Source organism: Microcaecilia unicolor, chromosome 4, assembly GCF_901765095.1.
Source record: "Microcaecilia unicolor chromosome 4, aMicUni1.1, whole genome shotgun sequence".
NCBI lineage: Eukaryota > Metazoa > Chordata > Amphibia > Gymnophiona > Siphonopidae > Microcaecilia > Microcaecilia unicolor.
The window spans coordinates 333,257,424-333,276,470 of NC_044034.1; the positions used below are offsets into that span (position 1 = coordinate 333,257,424).

The window sequence follows — 19,047 nt, forward strand, 5'->3', positions numbered from 1 at the left end:
ACCCTGTCATGAATAGCAGGAGTGGGGGAGGGGATTAGACTGAACTCTGTATCACTGGGAGAGGACTTGTACTCATTTCCTGTAATTAGAAAGAACTCTTTGTGTCACTGCCTGACCTTCCAGACTTACGGTATTTGATATGTATTTTATTGAATTTATTTGATTGTTCTTGAGTGTCATAGAGACATTTTTAATCACCACAGACAAGCATTTTGCACTAATGTACATACTGGGAAAATCTATGATGGTGTATATATCGTATATGGGCATGAAAACCTTACATTTGAGGCTGTGTGATGTTTGAGCCTGTGTGGGTTGTTGTAATGAAAAAAAAAAAAGGAGATGGAACTGGATCAGGCTCTTCAAAAACAGACTCAGGACACCGAAGTATGATTATAGGTGTTTATTTGAGAAATGCCGCTTATTTGATTTTAGCAGTGTTTACATACTGTGGGAGTTCCTATTACAATTGTTGCAGGAATTGAGATAGGAATTTGTGATACTTCAGGAGTCAGACAGCACACCCCAGTATGAGAGAGAAATCTTCTTTATTTGCCAGCAAACAAAGCAGGACATCAGTTCTAGCTCTCTTCTCTTTCTCTTAGCTCTTTGTGTCTTTCTCTCAGCTCTCTGTGTCTTTCTCTCAGCTCTCTGTGTCTTTGTCTCAGCTGCTTCTCTTCTTATGCTGTCTTCTCCTTCTTCTGTCTGTTCCTTCTGTCCTTCTCTTTCTTCTGAGCTCCTTCTGACGTAAACTGCTTCTGCTCCCACTTAAATAGGGTCCTAAGCCCTCCTCCTAGCCTAGCCCCCTTTACTCCCAATTGGTTAAGAAACTGATTGGCTACCTTGCCTCAACCAATCATTACTTTTGAAATATCAGTTACATAGGTTCCAGACATCCTAAACTGACCTGTGACCTGGGGCCCCTCATGCCAGACATTTGGTCTCCAGTCTCTTACATTTCTCATTATGATTGATGTCTCATCTATAGCTTAAACTGGATTCCCTTAGAGACTAAGAGGCCCCATCTAACATTGGTTATTCTCATATTCCTAATCAGCTTCATACTACCTATTAACTAAACTCTGGCATTCATTAAAGAGGTCAAAAGTCAGTCTTACTTAATAGCATACATATCAGGCTATTGCTTCCAAGACCATTTCTGCATTTTACCTATAATTAATCAAGGAGAAGAGAGCTGACTAGTCCTGACCTTTTTCACCTATCAGCTCCATACACAGAACTAGCTAAGACCATAGTTAATTCAAAACACATGTTGATCTCCTCACTGCAGCCTTAAACAGCAGACAAAGGATCATTTTAAAAGTAACACAGAGTTGAACAAACATCCTACACAGAATTATTAATTTACACAGAATACAACATATTCTAAAGTAAGCATTCTTATAAGACATATCTAAACATCAGGAATATCTAGAATTATTTAGAATCTAACTATTTCCTTATAACAAAATCTACATATCAAGAACTTCTGAAATAGTATTTCAGCCTTTTAAACTTCAGCATGTCTGGCTCATTCCTTTGTTCAGTCATAATAGTTTACAGCTGTGCCAGCATTTAGCAATCCATCCCTCACAAGGGTCTTTCTGACCTTTCTGACCCAGCCCGGCAAGACTTTCAAATAATATGAACCATCTGGCATTCCTTTGCTCTGCTTGCAAAGTAAAAAGTTAGAATTCTAACTTCAAGCTTTTAACAGAATTAACCCTTCATATGATTTCTTATATATATATAATTATTCTTTGCTCATGGCTGCCTCATTCCCCCCTTTGAGACTAAAATCAGCTTATGCAGAGATAAGTCTCACATCTCAAACTCTGGAGACTATAGTGATCCTAACTAGGAATAGACTTGTGAATCACCATTACCCTACTTGTTAAGGTCCGACGGCATACTGCCGAAGCACATGAGGCCAGGAAACAAAACAACAACCCTGCTAAAACTAAGACTATTAGGGAAATGAACAAGGGGCGTATCCAGGAGGTCAATGACCACCACCAGGAGGTAAGGTCTAATCCTCCTCGGTAATCTTCCACATTAAGACTGGCCAACTGTAGGACTTTATCCATAGCATGCCTAACTACATGCGTCCTATTTATGACAATAGTACAGCACTCTGAAGAATTTAACACTGTGCAGAGACCACCCTGGGCTGCAAAGAGATAGTCAAGGCCCATACGATTATACCTAGAAACTATACTTAATTCATTAATTTGATCCTGCAATGCATTGACTACCACGTTCAGCTCATGAACTAAAACATGGAGTAGGGATTGAAGTCTCCGGGTAGCCATACCTAGTTCAGTAATACCCGCTACCGGGCCTCCAATTGGAATCCAGGCCGTGGCAGAAAGGGCTACAAGTCTCTTTTTAGTCAGAGGATAAGTAGAATTAATATACTGGAGGGCTAATTCAATCGCCTCATCCTCTGTGGCAACGGAGGAGGGTAAGGACAAAGCCTCTCGCTTAGAGCGGTGCGGGGATAGTGGCTTAAGAGGAATGACTTTAGGAAAATAATTCAAGGTTACCAATACACAAAAATCATATGTGGAGGGAAGAATCATGTGGAGGACATTATCACAGAGCCAGTAATGACCAAGGAGAGGGCGACGAAAGTTCCCAATAAATGTAGGCACAGGATGGAGATTAGGATGCCCATAATGCGAGCCCCTATCCCAGGGGGAACGAAGAAGAAATGGAGACTTTGTACACCATAGGTGCCAATCTCCAATTGTAACAGACCGCTCATATGATGCAACCCCTTCATCCCCCGGGGACTTATGAAAGTAGAAAATAGGATGGGACACTATAGTCTTCTCAGTAGTATAGTTAGGAGCCAGATAATCACCTTGGTCATAATCTACAGGTATGGTAGTAGGGCACATAGGAGTACCTGGAGAAACTACCCACACAGGTTCCTCCTTCTCTGGGAGAACATTAGTATAGTTACAGGGAATGGGAAGAACAGTTGAGATGCTTCTTGTTAAACAAAACACTCCAGAAGCTGGATAGGGAGACGTAAAAACTGGCCTTAGAGAAGAGTCAGAGGGGGAAGTAGCATTATAAAAGGACCACCAAGTATAATCCTGGCTCCAAGGGCCTGAACTCGAAAAGTAGGGAGGTATAAGAGCTGGGAGTTGCACAGGGACAGGAACAGCTGGGACATCTGTAGTATAAGGAGAAAATCGGGAACACACAATACAAGGGGAAGTAATCTTTGCCTGGCTAATTAGTTCCTGGACAGAGTGTAACCAAAGGTTGGAGCGAGTTGGGGTATTAGGAACAAGGAGGCAAGGAGTAGAAAACAACAAAAGCATCCAAACTACTAACATTTTCTTTCTTCCTAATCTAAAACAAATACAGCAAACTAATTAAGCAATAATATTTCAACAGTCTGTGCTAATCACAGATTACTCTAATATAGTGTTCTCAGTCTTTGAGTTCTTATACCAGTTGGGATAGACCCTCAACTGACAAGGATCAAGCTCTCAAATTCCAGGAAAGCCAGAATCATGGCAAGAAAGAGTCTCAGTGTGAAGCCGAAGTTCAGCCGCTCCTGCAGTATGCAGTTGACCCTTCTTTTCAGCTAGTAGATTCTTTGGTTCGGGTCAGGCGCAACTTCAATGGCTCCGCTGGATCTCTTTCTGCTCTCCACTGTCTAGGCTCCGTCTGATCCGTGCTGGGCTCAGTCTGGTCAGCAGACTTAATTCGAGACCAATGGACCCATGGAGTTATCCCTGCGACCTTCACAGCTGCAGGGGTAGAAAGCAAAACAGTAAAAGGTCCTTTCCATCGGGGCCCCAAAGGCTGGAGCTTCCAGTCTTTCACCCAAACTCTATCCCCTGGCAGGAAGGAATGTACCTGAGCCTGGAAGGGGACAGGGTTTATTTCTCTCACATAAGACTGAAGCTCAGAAATTATCTTCCCCAAGAGGGCTACCTGCTCCTGCACCTGGGCAGACCCTAAAATCCCTATGTCTCCCTTAATTCCCTGTAAAATGGCTGGGGGCTTCCCATACACAATTTCAAAGGGAGAGAGGGCTGTTCCTTTAGTTGGGGTGCATCGGAGGCGGAAGAGGGCTAGTGGCAATGCCTGTGGCCATTTCAATTGGGTTTCCTGACAAATCTTTGCTAGGCTATTTTTCAAGGTTCTATTTGCTCGCTCAACCTGCCCTGAACTCTGGGGACGATAGGCACAATGCAATTTCCAGGTAATGCGCAATGCGCGGGACAGGGCCTGAAGTGTAGCTTCAACAAAGGCGGGACCATTATCTGAACCTATGGCAAGGGGCAGTCCATACCTGGGGATGACATCCCTAAGGAGAGCTCGAGCTACTTCTGTGGCTTTCTCAGTGACTGTAGGATATGCTTCCACCCACCCAGAAAAGGTACAGACCATGACTAAGAGGTATCGGAACCTACCACTCCTGGGCATTTCTGTGAAGTCTATAACTAGGGACTCAAAGGGTGTTAGTCCTCTAGACTGAACTCCTGGTGGAATACGGGGTCCCTGACGGGCATTATTCTGGGCACAGAGAGTACATCGGGCAGAGGCAGTGGCAACCAGACTATCCAATCCTTCCAGCACCACTACTCGATTGAGTAGGCGGGCTAGTGCTGTTTTCCCTAAGTGTGATAGGTCATGAGCTTGAGACACTACAGGCCAAGCTAGGTGGCGTGGCACCAGAACTCTGGTATCAGGGAGATGTAACCAGCCATCAGGTCTCCTTACTGCACCTTCTTCTTGAGCCCATTTCTCTTCCATTTGGGTATACATAGGCGTCCATTCTTGCAATCGAATTTGGAACAGGGGGGTCACAGTACTTGCTGGGGGTCCTCGAGCAGCTTCCTTGGCCACCCGATCAGCATGGCGGTTCCCTCGGGCCACTGGAGTATCTATTCTTTGGTGTCCCCTGCAATGAATAACAGCTACCTTCTTAGGGGCCCACACAGCCTCTAGCAGCTGAAGTATTTCAGGTCCATACTTAACAGGTTGGCCTGCAGCATTTATAAGTCCCTTTTCCTTATACAAAGCTCCATGAGCATGTAGGGTTGTGAAAGCATACTTAGAATCAGTATAAATGTTGGTCACCAGTCCTGCTGCTAGCTCCAGAGCTCGTATGAGGGCCACAAGTTCTGCTTTCTGGGCTGAAGTTCCTTGGGGCAGGGCTCTTGCTTCTATCACCTTGTCCTCTGTCACCACAGCATAGCCTGCCAATCGCTTGGAGTTCTCCACATAACTGCTTCCATCTGTGAAATAAATTACATCTGGGTCCCTCCATGGAACATCTTTAAGATCTGGTCGACTGGAGTACACTTCATCCATAGTTTGGATACAGTCATGATCCGGTGGTCCCTCAGATGCTGGCAAAAGAGTAGCAGGATTGAATGTAGCCACTGTTTCCAGGTGTATCCGTGGATTCTCACACAAGCTGGCTTGGTACTTAACCATATGGTTATTTGTAAACCAGTGGTTGCCCTTATACTCCATGAGGGTGAGAACTGCGTGGGGGACTTTAACAACCAGTTCTTGCCCCAAGGTCAACTTATCAGCTTCCTGGACCAGTAAGGCTGTTGCTGCAATGGCCCTCATGCAGGCTGGCCATCCTTTAGCCACTCCATCCAGCTGTTTAGACAGGTAAGCAACAGGCCTCTGCCAGGATCCCATCATCTGGGTCAGCACACCCAGAGCAACCCCCTGTCGCTCGTGGACATACAATGAGAAAGGTTTCTCCACATCAGGAAGGCCTAACGCAGGGGCTTGGAGTAGGGCTTTCTTTATGGCAATGAAGGATTGTTGAGCAGTAGGTCCCCATTCAAATGGTTCCTTTTCACCCCCCTTTGTGGCTTGGTAAAGGGGTTTCGCCATCAATGCAAAATTTGGAATCCAAATTCTGCAGAATCCGGCTGCTCCCAGAAATTCCCTAACTTCTCTTCTGGACTTGGGTTGGGGAATTGCAGCTACCGCTTGCTTCCTACTAGCATCCAGTCTCCGACTTCCCTGGGAAATGCAAAAACCCAGATACTTCACTTCTGACTGACAGAGTTGGGCCTTTGAGCGTGAGACCTTATAGCCTGCATCCAAGAGTAGCTCCAGCAATTCTCTAGTAGCCTCAAAACACTCTTCCTGGGTCACTGCTGCAATCAGGAGGTCATCTACATACTGGAGTAAAACTCGCCTGGAAGGCTCAGATTTAAAAGTCTTAAGGTCTTGCCCTAGGGCTGTCCCAAAAATAGTGGGGGAATTCTTGAACCCCTGTGGCAGGCGGGTCCATGTATACTGAAGCTTCCTTCCTGTTACTGGGTTTTCCCATTGAAAGGCAAAAAGCAATTGACTGGCTGGGGCCACCCGAATACAAAAGAAGGCATCTTTTAGGTCTAGTGTCGTGAAATGAGTAGCTCCAGAAGGTATCAATCCTAACAGGACATATGGATTAGGCACTACAGGGTGTAATGAGATAGTGGATTTGTTGACCACTCGTAAGTCTTGGACTGGCCGGTAGTCCTCAGTCCCTGGCTTCTGAACTGGCAATAGTGGCGTATTCCATGGAGACTGGCAAGGTCGAATAATTCCATGGGATAACAGACGATTCAAATGTGCTTGAATCCCTTCCAGAGCCTTTCTGGGAATTGGGTATTGGCGAAGATGGATTGGCCGGGCACTTGGAAGTAAATCTACATGTACAGGAGGAATATTTCGGGCCAACCCTGGGGGATTATCTTCTGCCCATACCCCACTGACCTGAAAGCTGTCTGCCAGGGGTAGGTCAACTTGGCTATGTGACTGATGCAGCCGCCATTCTTCTTCAAGAGGGCAGCAGAAACTCAATATACCCTTAGGGCTGGATGCTGGGGGCCGAAAGGAGACTGAAGTCTGGCCATCAGAGTCAAAAGAAATTTGGGCCCTAAGCTTGGACAGCAGGTCTCGACCTAACAAAGGGATTGGACAGTCTGGCATATACAGGAATTCATAAGTGACTATGTGTGAGCCTAATTGGCATCTACGGGTTGTCAGGAAGGGCCTCCGGTTCTGCACCCCCGTGGCTCCCACCACTCGGACAGTTTTTCCAGACACAGGCGCTAATCGCTCCGTCACAACAGAATGTTCAGCTCCTGTATCAATCATGAATGGAATTGAGCGGCTCCCTATAGTTAGCTTGACCATAGGTTCCTGGGAGCCCAGTTTATAGGAACCCGGTCTGTCCTATTCGTCCCATTCTGCCATCTCGGCTATCCCGATGATGTCAGATTCAGGAGGCTCATATCTTCCCTCTCGAACTCGGCCTCGGCTTCCTCGATCTCCTGGTCCCCTTCTCAGTCCCTGGCGCCTCTGGGGGCATTCATCTTTCCAGTGCCCTCTTTCCTTACAATAGGCACACTGATCCCTCTCCAATCTTGGTCTGGGATTCTCCCCCCTTGGCCGGGATTGATTGAAGGAATCTCGGGCCCTGGCTGGTGGTCCGGGGTCCCACTTTGGCTTCCCATTAGCTAGAAGTCGACCTCGGTTAAGGGTGGAATTAGTAATGGCTGCCGCTAAAAGGTCGGCCTTCTTCTGCATCTTCCGGTCAGCCTCTCGGCGCACCTCCTGATCTCTATTAATGAAAACCTTGGTTGCGATCTCAATTAGCTGGGTGGTATTCATCCCTGCGAATCCCTCCTGACGCTGCAACTTCTTCCGGATATCTGGCATACTCTGGGCCACCAATGCGCTATTCACCATTCTCTGGTTTTCTTGGGCTTCAGGGTCAAATGGGGTGTATGTTCTGTAGGCTTCAATTAGTCGCTCTAGAAAGGCCCCAGGGGATTCAGTTGCCCCTTGGAGAATTTCAGAGACCTTTGCCAGATTAATGGGCCTCTTTATGCCTTTCCTCATACCTTCCAGTAAGTCCCGGCAATAGCCAGACAACAGTTCATAGTGCTGCCCATCATTTGGATCCCAATCTGGAGCTGCGCGAGGAAACCGAGCTCTAACCCATCCCTCTGGGTCCTGTGTCCTCTCGGGAACACGCTCTCGCGTGATGGCCTCAGCATTTTGCAAAATCTTCCGCCTCTCCTCAGTTGTGAAGAGGGTCAAGAGAAGTTGTTGACAATCAGTCCAGGTTGGGTTATGGGTGGCCATAATGCTAGTCACTAGGTCCACCACTGCCTGAGGCTTTTCAGTATAAGAGGGATAATGCGTCTTCCAATTCAGGAGATCGGTGGTTGTGAAGGGTACATATTGATAGGCCTGTGCCTGTATAACCTGACCCTGATTATTAGGATCCGGTCGAGTGGTAGTTACCTGACGAAGTGGCAGAACTCTCGAGGAGGTGGGAATGGAACCTGAGGTAGAGCTAGGAGCTACCCTCCTATCATGCTCAAAGGTGATTGCAGCAGGTCTAACCCATTCAGTGGAGGTGTGTTGAACCCCTGCGGGATGGGGAGGGGTACTCATAGACTGAGAGGTGATCACAGGTGAGTCAGTCCATTGAAAGGGATACCGGGCCCCTAATGAGTGGGTAGGGGTACTAGAGGGAGAGGCTGGGCTGTCAGGAGTTGAGGAGTCAGGGAGTGGAGCCCAAAGTGGGTCTTCGGAGGTTAACAGGGGAGGATGTGGCACAGAAGGGTAGAGGCCAGGTGAAAAGTCCAACCTAGGGTGTGGCAGGTTTGGCACAGGAGGGGAAGAACTATCCGGAGAAGCCTGTGCTGGAGAGGCTTGGGCTGGGCGGCGTGGATCTCTAGGGGTGGCACGGAACCCCAACAATGGGCCATAAGGTGGTGGCTCAAGATCTGAGGGATCATCAGAGAGTATGGGTTTCTCAGACAGGGTAGGGGCGGAAGCCACCGATTGGGTGGTAAGCTTCCTGGGGCTCTTTCCCTCTTCTAGTTTAGATTTTCTAATCTTTCTTTGAACACGGCCTAACATGAATTTTACTGGGGATCCCATATAAGTTTTCAACCACGAGGGAGGGTCAGTCACAAGGCTGTCCCAGGAATCTATATAGGGGAGTTGTTCAGAATATTCTGATTCTCCTACTACTATGCTATAGACCTTCCGGATTACTTCAATATCTAAGCTGCCACTAGGGGGCCACCCCACTCCCATAGATGGCCACTCAACTTCACACAAGGTTCTTAAAGTACCTGAGCTTAAAGTCTGTCCATAGTCATTAATTAAAAAGCCTTTTTTGAAATTTCTAAGCATACAATCTAGGGGGGTAACAATTTGTCTAGATGATGTCCCACCCATAATGCTTACAATTACAACACACAAAAGGGAGGGAGTTTTTGAGAGTGCAGTAAGGGGTCCGCACTCTCGAGACACTAGGTAGACAGACAACAATCGCTTCCTTCCGTTGCTGACCAATTGAACTCGCGTTAATTGGAAATGCAGCTATAAGAAGTCCGCACTCAGTTAGCATTCACGCATCACACATTCCATACAGAAAATCCCACCCAACAATTTCAGATTTCTCAAATACAGATAAGCTCAAGCGTTTTCGCTTCTAGTCCCCGCGACTAGAAGGTACTAGGGCCTTTGCTGAGAATTGATCAGATTCTCCTTCCTCAATTTTCTTGAGGGGCTGGTTTTACAATTTCCTAGCTAGGATTACAATACAAAATACAGAATACATACCCGGCGAATGTTCTCCAGTCAGTTGGGTGCTGGGATTAATGCAGGATTCATCCCACCGCTGCCACCAAGAATTGTTGCAGGAATTGAGATAGGAATTTGTGATACTTCAGGAGTCAGACAGCACACCCCAGTATGAGAGAGAAATCTTCTTTATTTGCCAGCAAACAAAGCAGGACATCAGTTCTAGCTCTCTTCTCTTTCTCTTAGCTCTTTGTGTCTTTCTCTCAGCTCTCTGTGTCTTTCTCTCAGCTCTCTGTGTCTTTCTCTCAGCTCTCTGTGTCTTTGTCTCAGCCTCTTCTCTTCTTATGCTGTCTTCTCCTTCTTCTGTCTGTTCCTTCTGTCCTTCTCTTTCTTCTGAGCTCCTTCTGACGTAAACTGCTTCTGCTCCCACTTAAATAGGGTCCTAAGCCCTCCTCCTAGCCTAGCCCCCTTTACTCCCAATTGGTTAAGAAACTGATTGGCTACCTTGCCTCAACCAATCATTACTTTTGAAATATCAGTTACATAGGTTCCAGACATCCTAAACTGACCTGTGACCTGGGGCCCCTCATGCCAGACATTTGGTCTCCAGTCTCTTACATTTCTCATTATGATTGATGTCTCATCTATAGCTTAAACTGGATTCCCTTAGAGACTAAGAGGCCCCATCTAACATTGGTTATTCTCATATTCCTAATCAGCTTCATACTACCTATTAACTAAACTCTGGCATTCATTAAAGAGGTCAAAAGTCAGTCTTACTTAATAGCATACATATCAGGCTATTGCTTCCAAGACCATTTCTGCATTTTACCTATAATTAATCAAGGAGAAGAGAGCTGACTAGTCCTGACCTTTTTCACCTATCAGCTCCATACACAGAACTAGCTAAGACCATAGTTAATTCAAAACACATGTTGATCTCCTCACTGCAGCCTTAAACAGCAGACAAAGGATCATTTTAAAAGTAACACAGAGTTGAACAAACATCCTACACAGAATTATTAATTTACACAGAATACAACATATTCTAAAGTAAGCATTCTTATAAGACATATCTAAACATCAGGAATATCTAGAATTATTTAGAATCTAACTATTTCCTTATAACAAAATCTACATATCAAGAACTTCTGAAATAGTATTTCAGCCTTTTAAACTTCAGCATGTCTGGCTCATTCCTTTGTTCAGTCATAATAGTTTACAGCTGTGCCAGCATTTAGCAATCCATCCCTCACAAGGGTCTTTCTGACCTTTCTGACCCAGCCCGGCAAGACTTTCAAATAATATGAACCATCTGGCATTCCTTTGCTCTGCTTGCAAAGTAAAAAGTTAGAATTCTAACTTCAAGCTTTTAACAGAATTAACCCTTCATATGATTTCTTATATATATATAATTATTCTTTGCTCATGGCTGCCTCACAATAATAGTAATAGATTGCACATATTATTTAGTGCATTTGTACACATTAAAAAGTGTGTTATTTTAGGGTCTCCTCTCACTGATTCTTGTGGAAAAATATATGTTTTGTGACCTTCCACACTGGCTTGAGATTTATGTCCGAGTGCACCAGTCACTTTCTCCTCCCCTTGAGAACGCCCCACCCAATGTGTTGTTATTTTTCTTTTCTAGTACTGGTTCTGACCCAGGGATAAATCGATTTGAGGAAGACTCAGAGGTTTATAAGATGCTTCAAGAAAATCGTGAAACTCGGGCACCCCCACGACAGTCTAGCTCCTTCCGCATCCTACAGGAAGCTCTTGAATCAGGTACAAGGGTATAAGGGATGGCCGCCAGGACCTTACAATATCTAGTAGTGTGAGTGGTGGAAGGGGGATGGAGGAAGGAGTTTTTCTGGGTGCAGGGCCTTTGAGAGGGGGGCAATAAGGGGCAAAATTCCCTGGACCCGGGCCTCCGAGGGGGGCCCAGCGCCAGGGTCTCTCTCTCTCCTCCTGCCAGGACCCGAATGACCACGTCCCGACAGAAGGAGAGAGAGAGAACTCCAGTGCCGCGGCTAGAGAGGACCTGGAGAAGCAACTCCAGCGCTGCTCTTCTGCTCAGCTGAGCGGTGGCTTTTCCTCTCAGGACGCATGCTCGGTTTTGAAACCGAGCATACCCTGACAGAAAAAGCATCCGCAGGGGCAGGCAATCGGCAGAAGAGCGGAGCTGGAGGAAGACATCTTCTGCTGGCGGGGCCTTGGGATCCCTGGCAGCGATCTGGGGGGCGGCAGCAGCGATAATTGTGGGGGAGGGTGGCCGTGAGCCAGGGCGAGCGGTGGCGGCCCTGCCCCGGGCCCGGTTCAGTCTCTCGGCGACCCTGTCTGGGTGTGATGGAGAGTGCAGGGCAAAAGATGTTGAGTTTGGGGAAGGGGAAGTGGGTCTGTATGGTGATTCTGAATGTGATGAATCTGGGTAGTATCAAATGTAACCATCTCTGGGAAAAGGTGGCAAAAGTAGCAGGTCCAAAAGGTTGACAATAGGCGATTTTTTTTTTTCATGTCACAGGTCCATAAGCAGCCTGCCAAAGTTACATGTTTGCATTTCTGTAACTTTTTTTTTATATTTTCACATAACGATGTGGTTTGGACCGTTATTATTACAGAGTGTTTGCTCTAACAGAAGTCATTGAAACCTCACTTTTTTTTTTTTTGTTTCTGGAGACTTTAGTCACCTTTTCCCAGAGATGGTCACAAATGTGAGCTTGAGTCTAGGTGAGTGTGTGGTACTGGCTGTCTTCTTGGTAAATTTTTGTTTGTGTATAAGGATTTATTTACCCCCCCTTTTTTGTTTTTTTTTAAAGAAATTCATACAAGGCAGTATACAGCAAGAATAAGCCAAACACAGGCAATAGACAATTACAGCAGTAAAAATATTCAAATTACATTACAGGATACTTATACCCCACCCATGCCTCATGAGTTCAGAGTGAAGAGCCTGGGCATTCCCAGGAAAATTACATCACAGAAATCATCCTATCTAGACACAGTTTAAAAAAAAAAAAAAAAAGTTACCATGAATCATAATAGGCAATTAATGAGACAGGTATTTTCTAAATAGAAAAAGATTTTAACAACTTCCTGAATTTGACATAGATAAGAGAGAATAATAAGCAGTTAGATATAAACAAGGGTGACATTAGGAAAAATTGCATGTGAAATCAGAAAAGGTGCATGAAAATGATCTCAACTAAGGTAGGAGTGGATACAGTGGTGTTCCTTGGTTGGCTGCCACCCGGGGCGGATTGGCGTTGCGCACCCCCCCCCTCCACAGGTGCATTCTTCTTACCTGCTTGGGTGCTGGGAGCAGTTCGGCTGTCGGCTCTGCTGGTTCCCTGTTCCCTCTGCCCCGGAACAGGAAGTAACAGCAGAGGGAGCAAGGAACCAGCGGAGCCGCTCCCTGCACCACTCCTGCAGCGTGCACCCCAGTGGCGTAGGTACGTGGGGCCTGGGGGGCCTGGGCCCCCTTAGATTTGGCCCTGGCCCCCTGCTGACGGCCCGCTCGACCCCCCCCCCCCCCCCCGCCGCGAACCCGCCATCGCCTACCTTTGCTGGCGGGGGACCCCAACCCCCCTGCCGGCCGAGGTCCTCCTCGCAAAAGGCTTCCTTCTATTTCTGACGTCCTGCACGTTATATGTGCAGGACGTCAGACTCGCAGAACGAAGCTTTGCAGGTCAGCTGATCTGTACGTGCAGGATGTCAGAAACAGAAGGAAGCCTTTTGCGAGGAGGACCTCGGCTGGCGGGGGGTTGGGGTCCCCTGCCAGCAAAGGTAGGCGATGGTGGGTTGGCGGTGTGAGGGAGGTCGAGGGGGTCGTCGTCGGGGGGGGGGGAGGGTGGGCAAAGTTGGTGGTTGCGGGGTCGACGATGACTGGCGGGCGGTGTCGGCGGCGCGGGGGAGGCTAAAATGCGGCTCCTCACCTCGGGCTCTGGCCCCCCCCCTCCCGCCGAAGTCTGGCTACACCCATGGTGCACCTAGGGCGGACCACCGCCCCGCTCTTGGTACGCCACTGAGTGGATAAGCAAGTCCTGCTACAGTATTTGCAGCTGGTGTTAGTCCATGTATGTGTGATTAGCTGGTTAGTTGCTTCTTTCATTAAAAGCCTGGGAGAATATTAGATGTAAGCAGAGGTGTTCGAGTGTGAGCTCTGTAGAATCAGGATCCATGGCAGAAGACTTTCTGCATTCACCCCTTGTGCACTGATGTCTGGTTTTGCTCCTTCACAGAGGGCCCCGACACCTATCTTCCCAGCCGTCTTTCTCCAAATGTTCACAAGCCAGTGAGCAGCACTGTCCATAACCTGCACGTCTGTGAAAAATGTGGGTCCAGTATTGTGTGAGTATTAGATCCTGCATGGGGAGGGGGAGTTCCGTGTGAGCTCGGGGTGGGGAGAGGTGGTTACCCATCACACCAGTGCCCTGTGCGCTCACAGAGAGGCCAGTGTAATAAGACAAATGCTAGAGCTGTGCACTGAACTTCAGTTTCCTATAGTGCACTGGGCACATTTTAACCACAGAATTAATCTGTTGCACCGAGATGGTACCGGGACCAGGAGGAGTGTTACATGCATATGCACGTGTGCTGCAATATGCAAATACTAGCCGTTGAGCCCGTAAAAACGGGCTGGTATTGAGGTTTTCCTCCCCCCGCAGTCACCACCGCTCCCCTCCCCCCCGCGAAGTCGCCACCGCTCCCCCCCCCCCCCCCTCGAAGTCGCCGCCACCCCTCCACCTGGCCCGGGCCCTCTCTTCACTTCTGAACTTACACATCCATTCGCCGAACGCAGCAACGCACATCAGCTGAGCTGCCCCTTCCTTCTCTGCCTGTGTGTGTCCCGCCCTCGCTGACGTTACGTCACAGGAGGGCGGGGCCACAGGCAAATAAGGAAGGGCTCACTGCAGCTCAGCTGATGTGCGTTGCTGCGTTCGGCGAATGGATGTGTAAGTTCAGAAGGGAAGAGAGGGCCAGGTGGAGGGGTGGCGGCGGCGACTCCGAGTGGGGGGGGGGAGCGGTAGCAACCTCGGCGGCGCAGTTTCCCTCTCTGTCCCGCCCCCCCCTCATCACGTATTGACGCGGGGGCGGGACAGAGAGGGAAGTCTCTACTGCGCATTTGCGAGTGAGTCGGTCACTTGCCATTTATATGTTTGATTGAGTTCTGAATATTAGATTGGTATATCGTGCACATTGCTCTCACTTCACAGCTGCAGTACATCCCTCTTACACTCCGCATTCAGCTAGGTAATCACTTTAGCTCATCTCCCTGATATTTGTTTGAAATTTTATTTGCTAGATTGTTCACCCATCCCTTTTGAATAAATAAAGGAAAAGGTTGCAGGTATACATAGCTTTGTACACAGTTTTCTTATGTGCTAAATAAGAAGCTTCCCGAGCTGGAATCATGCCCTGTGCAACATGTCCAGCAGCACAGATGTGCATTGCAGGGGAGACAATGGAGCAGGAGTAATTTTTGCACCCCCATCTTCTTCGCAAGACTGCCCTGGCTAGATTCCTCATGTTTAGAGGTTGGCCATAACCATGCAGAATATTGTGCACAGTGCCTGCTGCATTGCTGGGGGGAGGGGCGGCTTGTGAGAATAGAAGTGGAGAGGGATCTCTCTCAATTACTCAGGGATATGTTGTCCTGTAGCATTGGAGGGATCACCCAGGGCCGCCGAGAGACGGGGCCGAGCCCGGGCAAGGCCGGGCCTGCTGCCCCCCCCCCCCCAAGGTCGTCGCCACCGCCCCCCTTCCGTCCACCACCGGGCTGGGCCTGCTGAATTCAAATCACAGCGCCTCACCTCGCTCTGTGTGAAAGCGCAGCAGTGGCAGTCTGCAGATTGCCTTCCTTCGGGCCTTCCCTCCCTGTGTTCCGCCCTTGCGGAAGTTATGTCAGACAAGGGTGGGACACAGGGAGGGAAGGCCTGAAGGGAGGCAATTTGCAGACTGCCACTGCTGCACTTTCACACAGAGCGAGGTGGTGAGGCACTATGATCTGAATGGAGGGGGCCTGGCCCGGTGGCGGACGGTCGACGGAGCTGAGGACAGGCGGGTGGGACTGTGGCGCCAGGCCCCCCTTGGAGGCCCGGGCCCAGGGAATTTTGTCCCCCCCCCTACCCCCACCCCCTCTCAGCTGCCCTGGGATCACCCCTAGTTTATGGAAGGAGTGGAATAAATTGTTTGGATCTTGGTGAATAAGTAGAAGAATTCAATTTTAATTCATCTTGGCAGTTTGTATTTGTATTTTCAAAGTAACGCATAAGGGGGTCATTTTATAAATACCTAGAACAGCATTTTACATACTTAGGTAAGTGCTTAGAAAAATTGCCCTGGCTTATCCAAGTATAAAAGCAGATGCTCACAAACCTCCTTTAGTGAAGTCTACAGCGTGGTGTTTCCAGGAGCAGGATCAGCACTTATGCATGTGACTTATAAAACAGGATCTATACGCAGTGATTCCTACCGGCTCATACGTGTACACTGTTTCTCCTGCCTCGGTGCAGGGGTGGTTGAGGGGTCCGTTTTATAAAGGCACATATTTTGCATTTATAAAATAGGTGCAGTCTATGTGCCTTCACAGTCTAGGTTCCCTCATATAAAATTACCCTCAAAGCGATAAAAGTGAAGAAATAAAAACAATTCATGTGCTTTGGTGAAGGTCATGGAAAAGAAAACCTCATTGTGCAGCACTTTCCTGCCCTCTGCTGTTTTCATTGTATAATGCAACCTCCTTTCCACTTCCACCAGCACAGCAGAACCTCCACAGGACTATTCTATCCATGAATTTATTCTCACCCCTCACAGGCCCATTTGAGCTAGGAATCTCACAGGTTTGTCCTATCCAGCAATCAACAAGTAACATTCGGTGTCAATAGGATATCCTGACAACCCCAACTGGCTGGGTGTGCCCTGAGGACTGAGTTGAAAACCCACCCCTCATAGGCCTTCCCTAAGCAGGAATCGTAGAGGTCCATACTATCCAAGAACCTCATCGATCACTGTAATCCCTCACTGAGCCTACTCTGCTAAGAGATCTCATAGACCAGGGATACAGGCCTTGTGTGCTGCAAACAGTGGCGTAGCTACAGGGGGGCACGGGGGCCTGGGCCCCTCCAAAGTGGCTCTGGGCCCACTAGTTTGGCTGGTGAGGGTTCTCAACCCCTGCCAGCTGAAGCGTTTGTCCCGCGCTGGTCTCGCCCCATCACCTGCCCTGCTCTTCTCAGTTGCACCAGTCAAGGTATTATAATGATGAGGCGGCGGGTGGGGTGCAGCAGAGAGGCAGGCCAAAATGTGCCTCCCCCCTTTGGGATCTGGCCCCCACTCCCCTCAAGGTCTGACTACGCCCCTGGCTGCAAATAGGCCAAGTTTTCAGGATATCCCTAATGAATATGCATGAATAAATCTGCATAGAGTGGAGGTAGTGTCCATGTACATGTATCTCATGGATATTCATTAGGAATATCCTGAAAATTGGCCTGTGTGTTGCACACAAGGCCTGAACTCCTGTATCTCTATCATAGACAAACATCAGGGGCGTAGCTAGGTGGCTAGGTGGGGCCACGGAGGCATGGGCCCCCTCAGATTTAACCCTGGCCCCCCTGCTTTCACCTCCCGTCCCTTTCGACCCCCCCCTCCCGCTGCCGCCATTGGGTACCTTTGCTGGCGGGGGTCCCCAACCCCTGCCAGCCGAAGTCCTTTTCAGCGCCAGTCACCGAGTCCAGCGCCTTGCTTGCTGATCTGGATTCTGTTTCTGAGTCCTCCTGACGTCCTGCACATTCCTACGTGCAGGACATCAGGAGGACTCTGAAACAGAATCCAGATCAGCAATGCGCCAGACTTGGAGACCAGCGCTGAAGAGGACTTCGGCTGGCGGGGGTTGGGGACCCCCGCCACCAAAGGTACCCGATGGCAATGAGAGCAGTGGTGGCTGGGGAGGGTTGGCAGTGGGAGGGAGGGGCGGCGAAGCCGGGGGGTGGTCAAAAGTGGTGGGGGGAGTCGGCGACGCCGGGGGGGGGGGGTAAAATGTGCCCCCTCACCTCGGGCTCTGGACCCCCTCCCGCTGAAGTCTGGCTACGCCCCTGGACAAACTTTAACCTTCACAGCCCTGTCCTATCAAGGAACCTCACAGACTTCATTTTTATCTTCGTAGCTTATCAATTCACTCTGGCCCTCACGGGCCCTCCTTATGCAGAGCCCTCACAGATCCACTATAACTATTCACAAATTCATCCCATTCACAAACCTCAAGCACAGCCCTCAGCCAGTCTTTGTTTTGTTCTCTTTGGCTTTTATCAGTGTACCTTACTCCATTTTTGTATTTTTCAGAAACCAAGCAGTGAAGATCCAGGAGAACCATTACCGGCATGCAGCCTGCTACGTCTGCTCAGACTGCAGCTTAAATCTGAAGATGCGAGGGCACTTCTGGGTGGGGAATGAGATGTACTGTGAGAAGCATGCACGGGCTCGCTACAGAGGACCTGAAGATACTGCATCTTCTGTGCCCTCCTCCCAGCCTTGACTCATCATGCTCTCAGAAACTCTTATTTCCTGAAGCTATGCTGACCACTGCCCCTCCTTCCCTTTGATTGCAAGGCTCCATGGGGAGTGTCACTCTCCTGTCATTTGTTATATATGTTTATCATTCTTATTTGATTGGCTTGCAAGGATTTTTCAGGAAATGCTCAACAGCCAATCACTTCCTCTTTTTTCAGTGACAGACTTCTTGGTTCTAGCTAGTCAACAGAAGTGCAGGGAATCAGATGTCTCCTTTGTGGAACATGAGTGCACTGTTTTCCTGACCTCACCCCTCAGTCCCACTCCCCCAGACTCATCTATCCATTTCCTGTGCTAAACTTCCCTTGTTACCTTTTGGTACACTTGACTTGAACGGTTTCTGGATACTAAGGTGGTGATAATATAAATATGTGTGCATGCAGGCTCTGTGTTAACTTGTGTTCTGTTTATAGCTGGAAAGAATGAGGTATTCTGGGCATCTATGAAATGGTGCAGATCAAAACTGGGAATATAAGAGGATAAAGAGACTGCATGTTCCATACACTGTACCCAGATACGAGTAGTCACTGGACTGTGGCTGGTCCCTGATGCATTGGAGCTGAGAGCGACTGTAGGGGAAGGTACATAATTGGGCCAGATTCTATAAATCATGTTCAAAAGTGATTCTGTAAAGGGCATACACCCTTTATTGAATCTTGCTTAGTACCGATTCCCATGCCTATACCTTAAGCACCAAATGTAGCTGAAACCAGGTGTAAATGCTGACACCCAAGTTGGGCACGCTGACCCAGTGTTCTATAACTTCGTGCACAACCTTTTGGAATGCACCTGACACGCATGTGGCCATGCTCCCTTTTGAGATACGCACTATGAGAGTTAGGTTCACCGGCTTATAGAATAGATTTGCATGCAAATTTTAATGGGTGC

The 19,047-nt window shown here is 48.3% G+C and overlaps 1 protein-coding gene across 5 annotated transcripts in view; it reads left to right on the forward strand.

Moving 5' to 3' along the window:
- The window catches only part of PDLIM2 (PDZ and LIM domain 2), a 91,885-nt gene extending 73,342 nt beyond the window's left edge, over nucleotides 1–18,543 (forward strand). For all 5 annotated transcript variants that reach the window (XM_030202026.1, XM_030202027.1, XM_030202028.1 and 2 more), the window contains 3 exons: nucleotides 11,246–11,382; nucleotides 13,836–13,944; nucleotides 17,932–18,543. In XM_030202026.1, the coding sequence (XP_030057886.1) occupies nucleotides 11,246–11,382; nucleotides 13,836–13,944; nucleotides 17,932–18,124 (439 nt within the window). In that variant the 3' untranslated portion in view covers nucleotides 18,125–18,543. The remainder of the gene's footprint in view (nucleotides 1–11,245; nucleotides 11,383–13,835; nucleotides 13,945–17,931) is intronic.
- The last annotated feature ends 504 nt before the right edge of the window (nucleotides 18,544–19,047 follow it).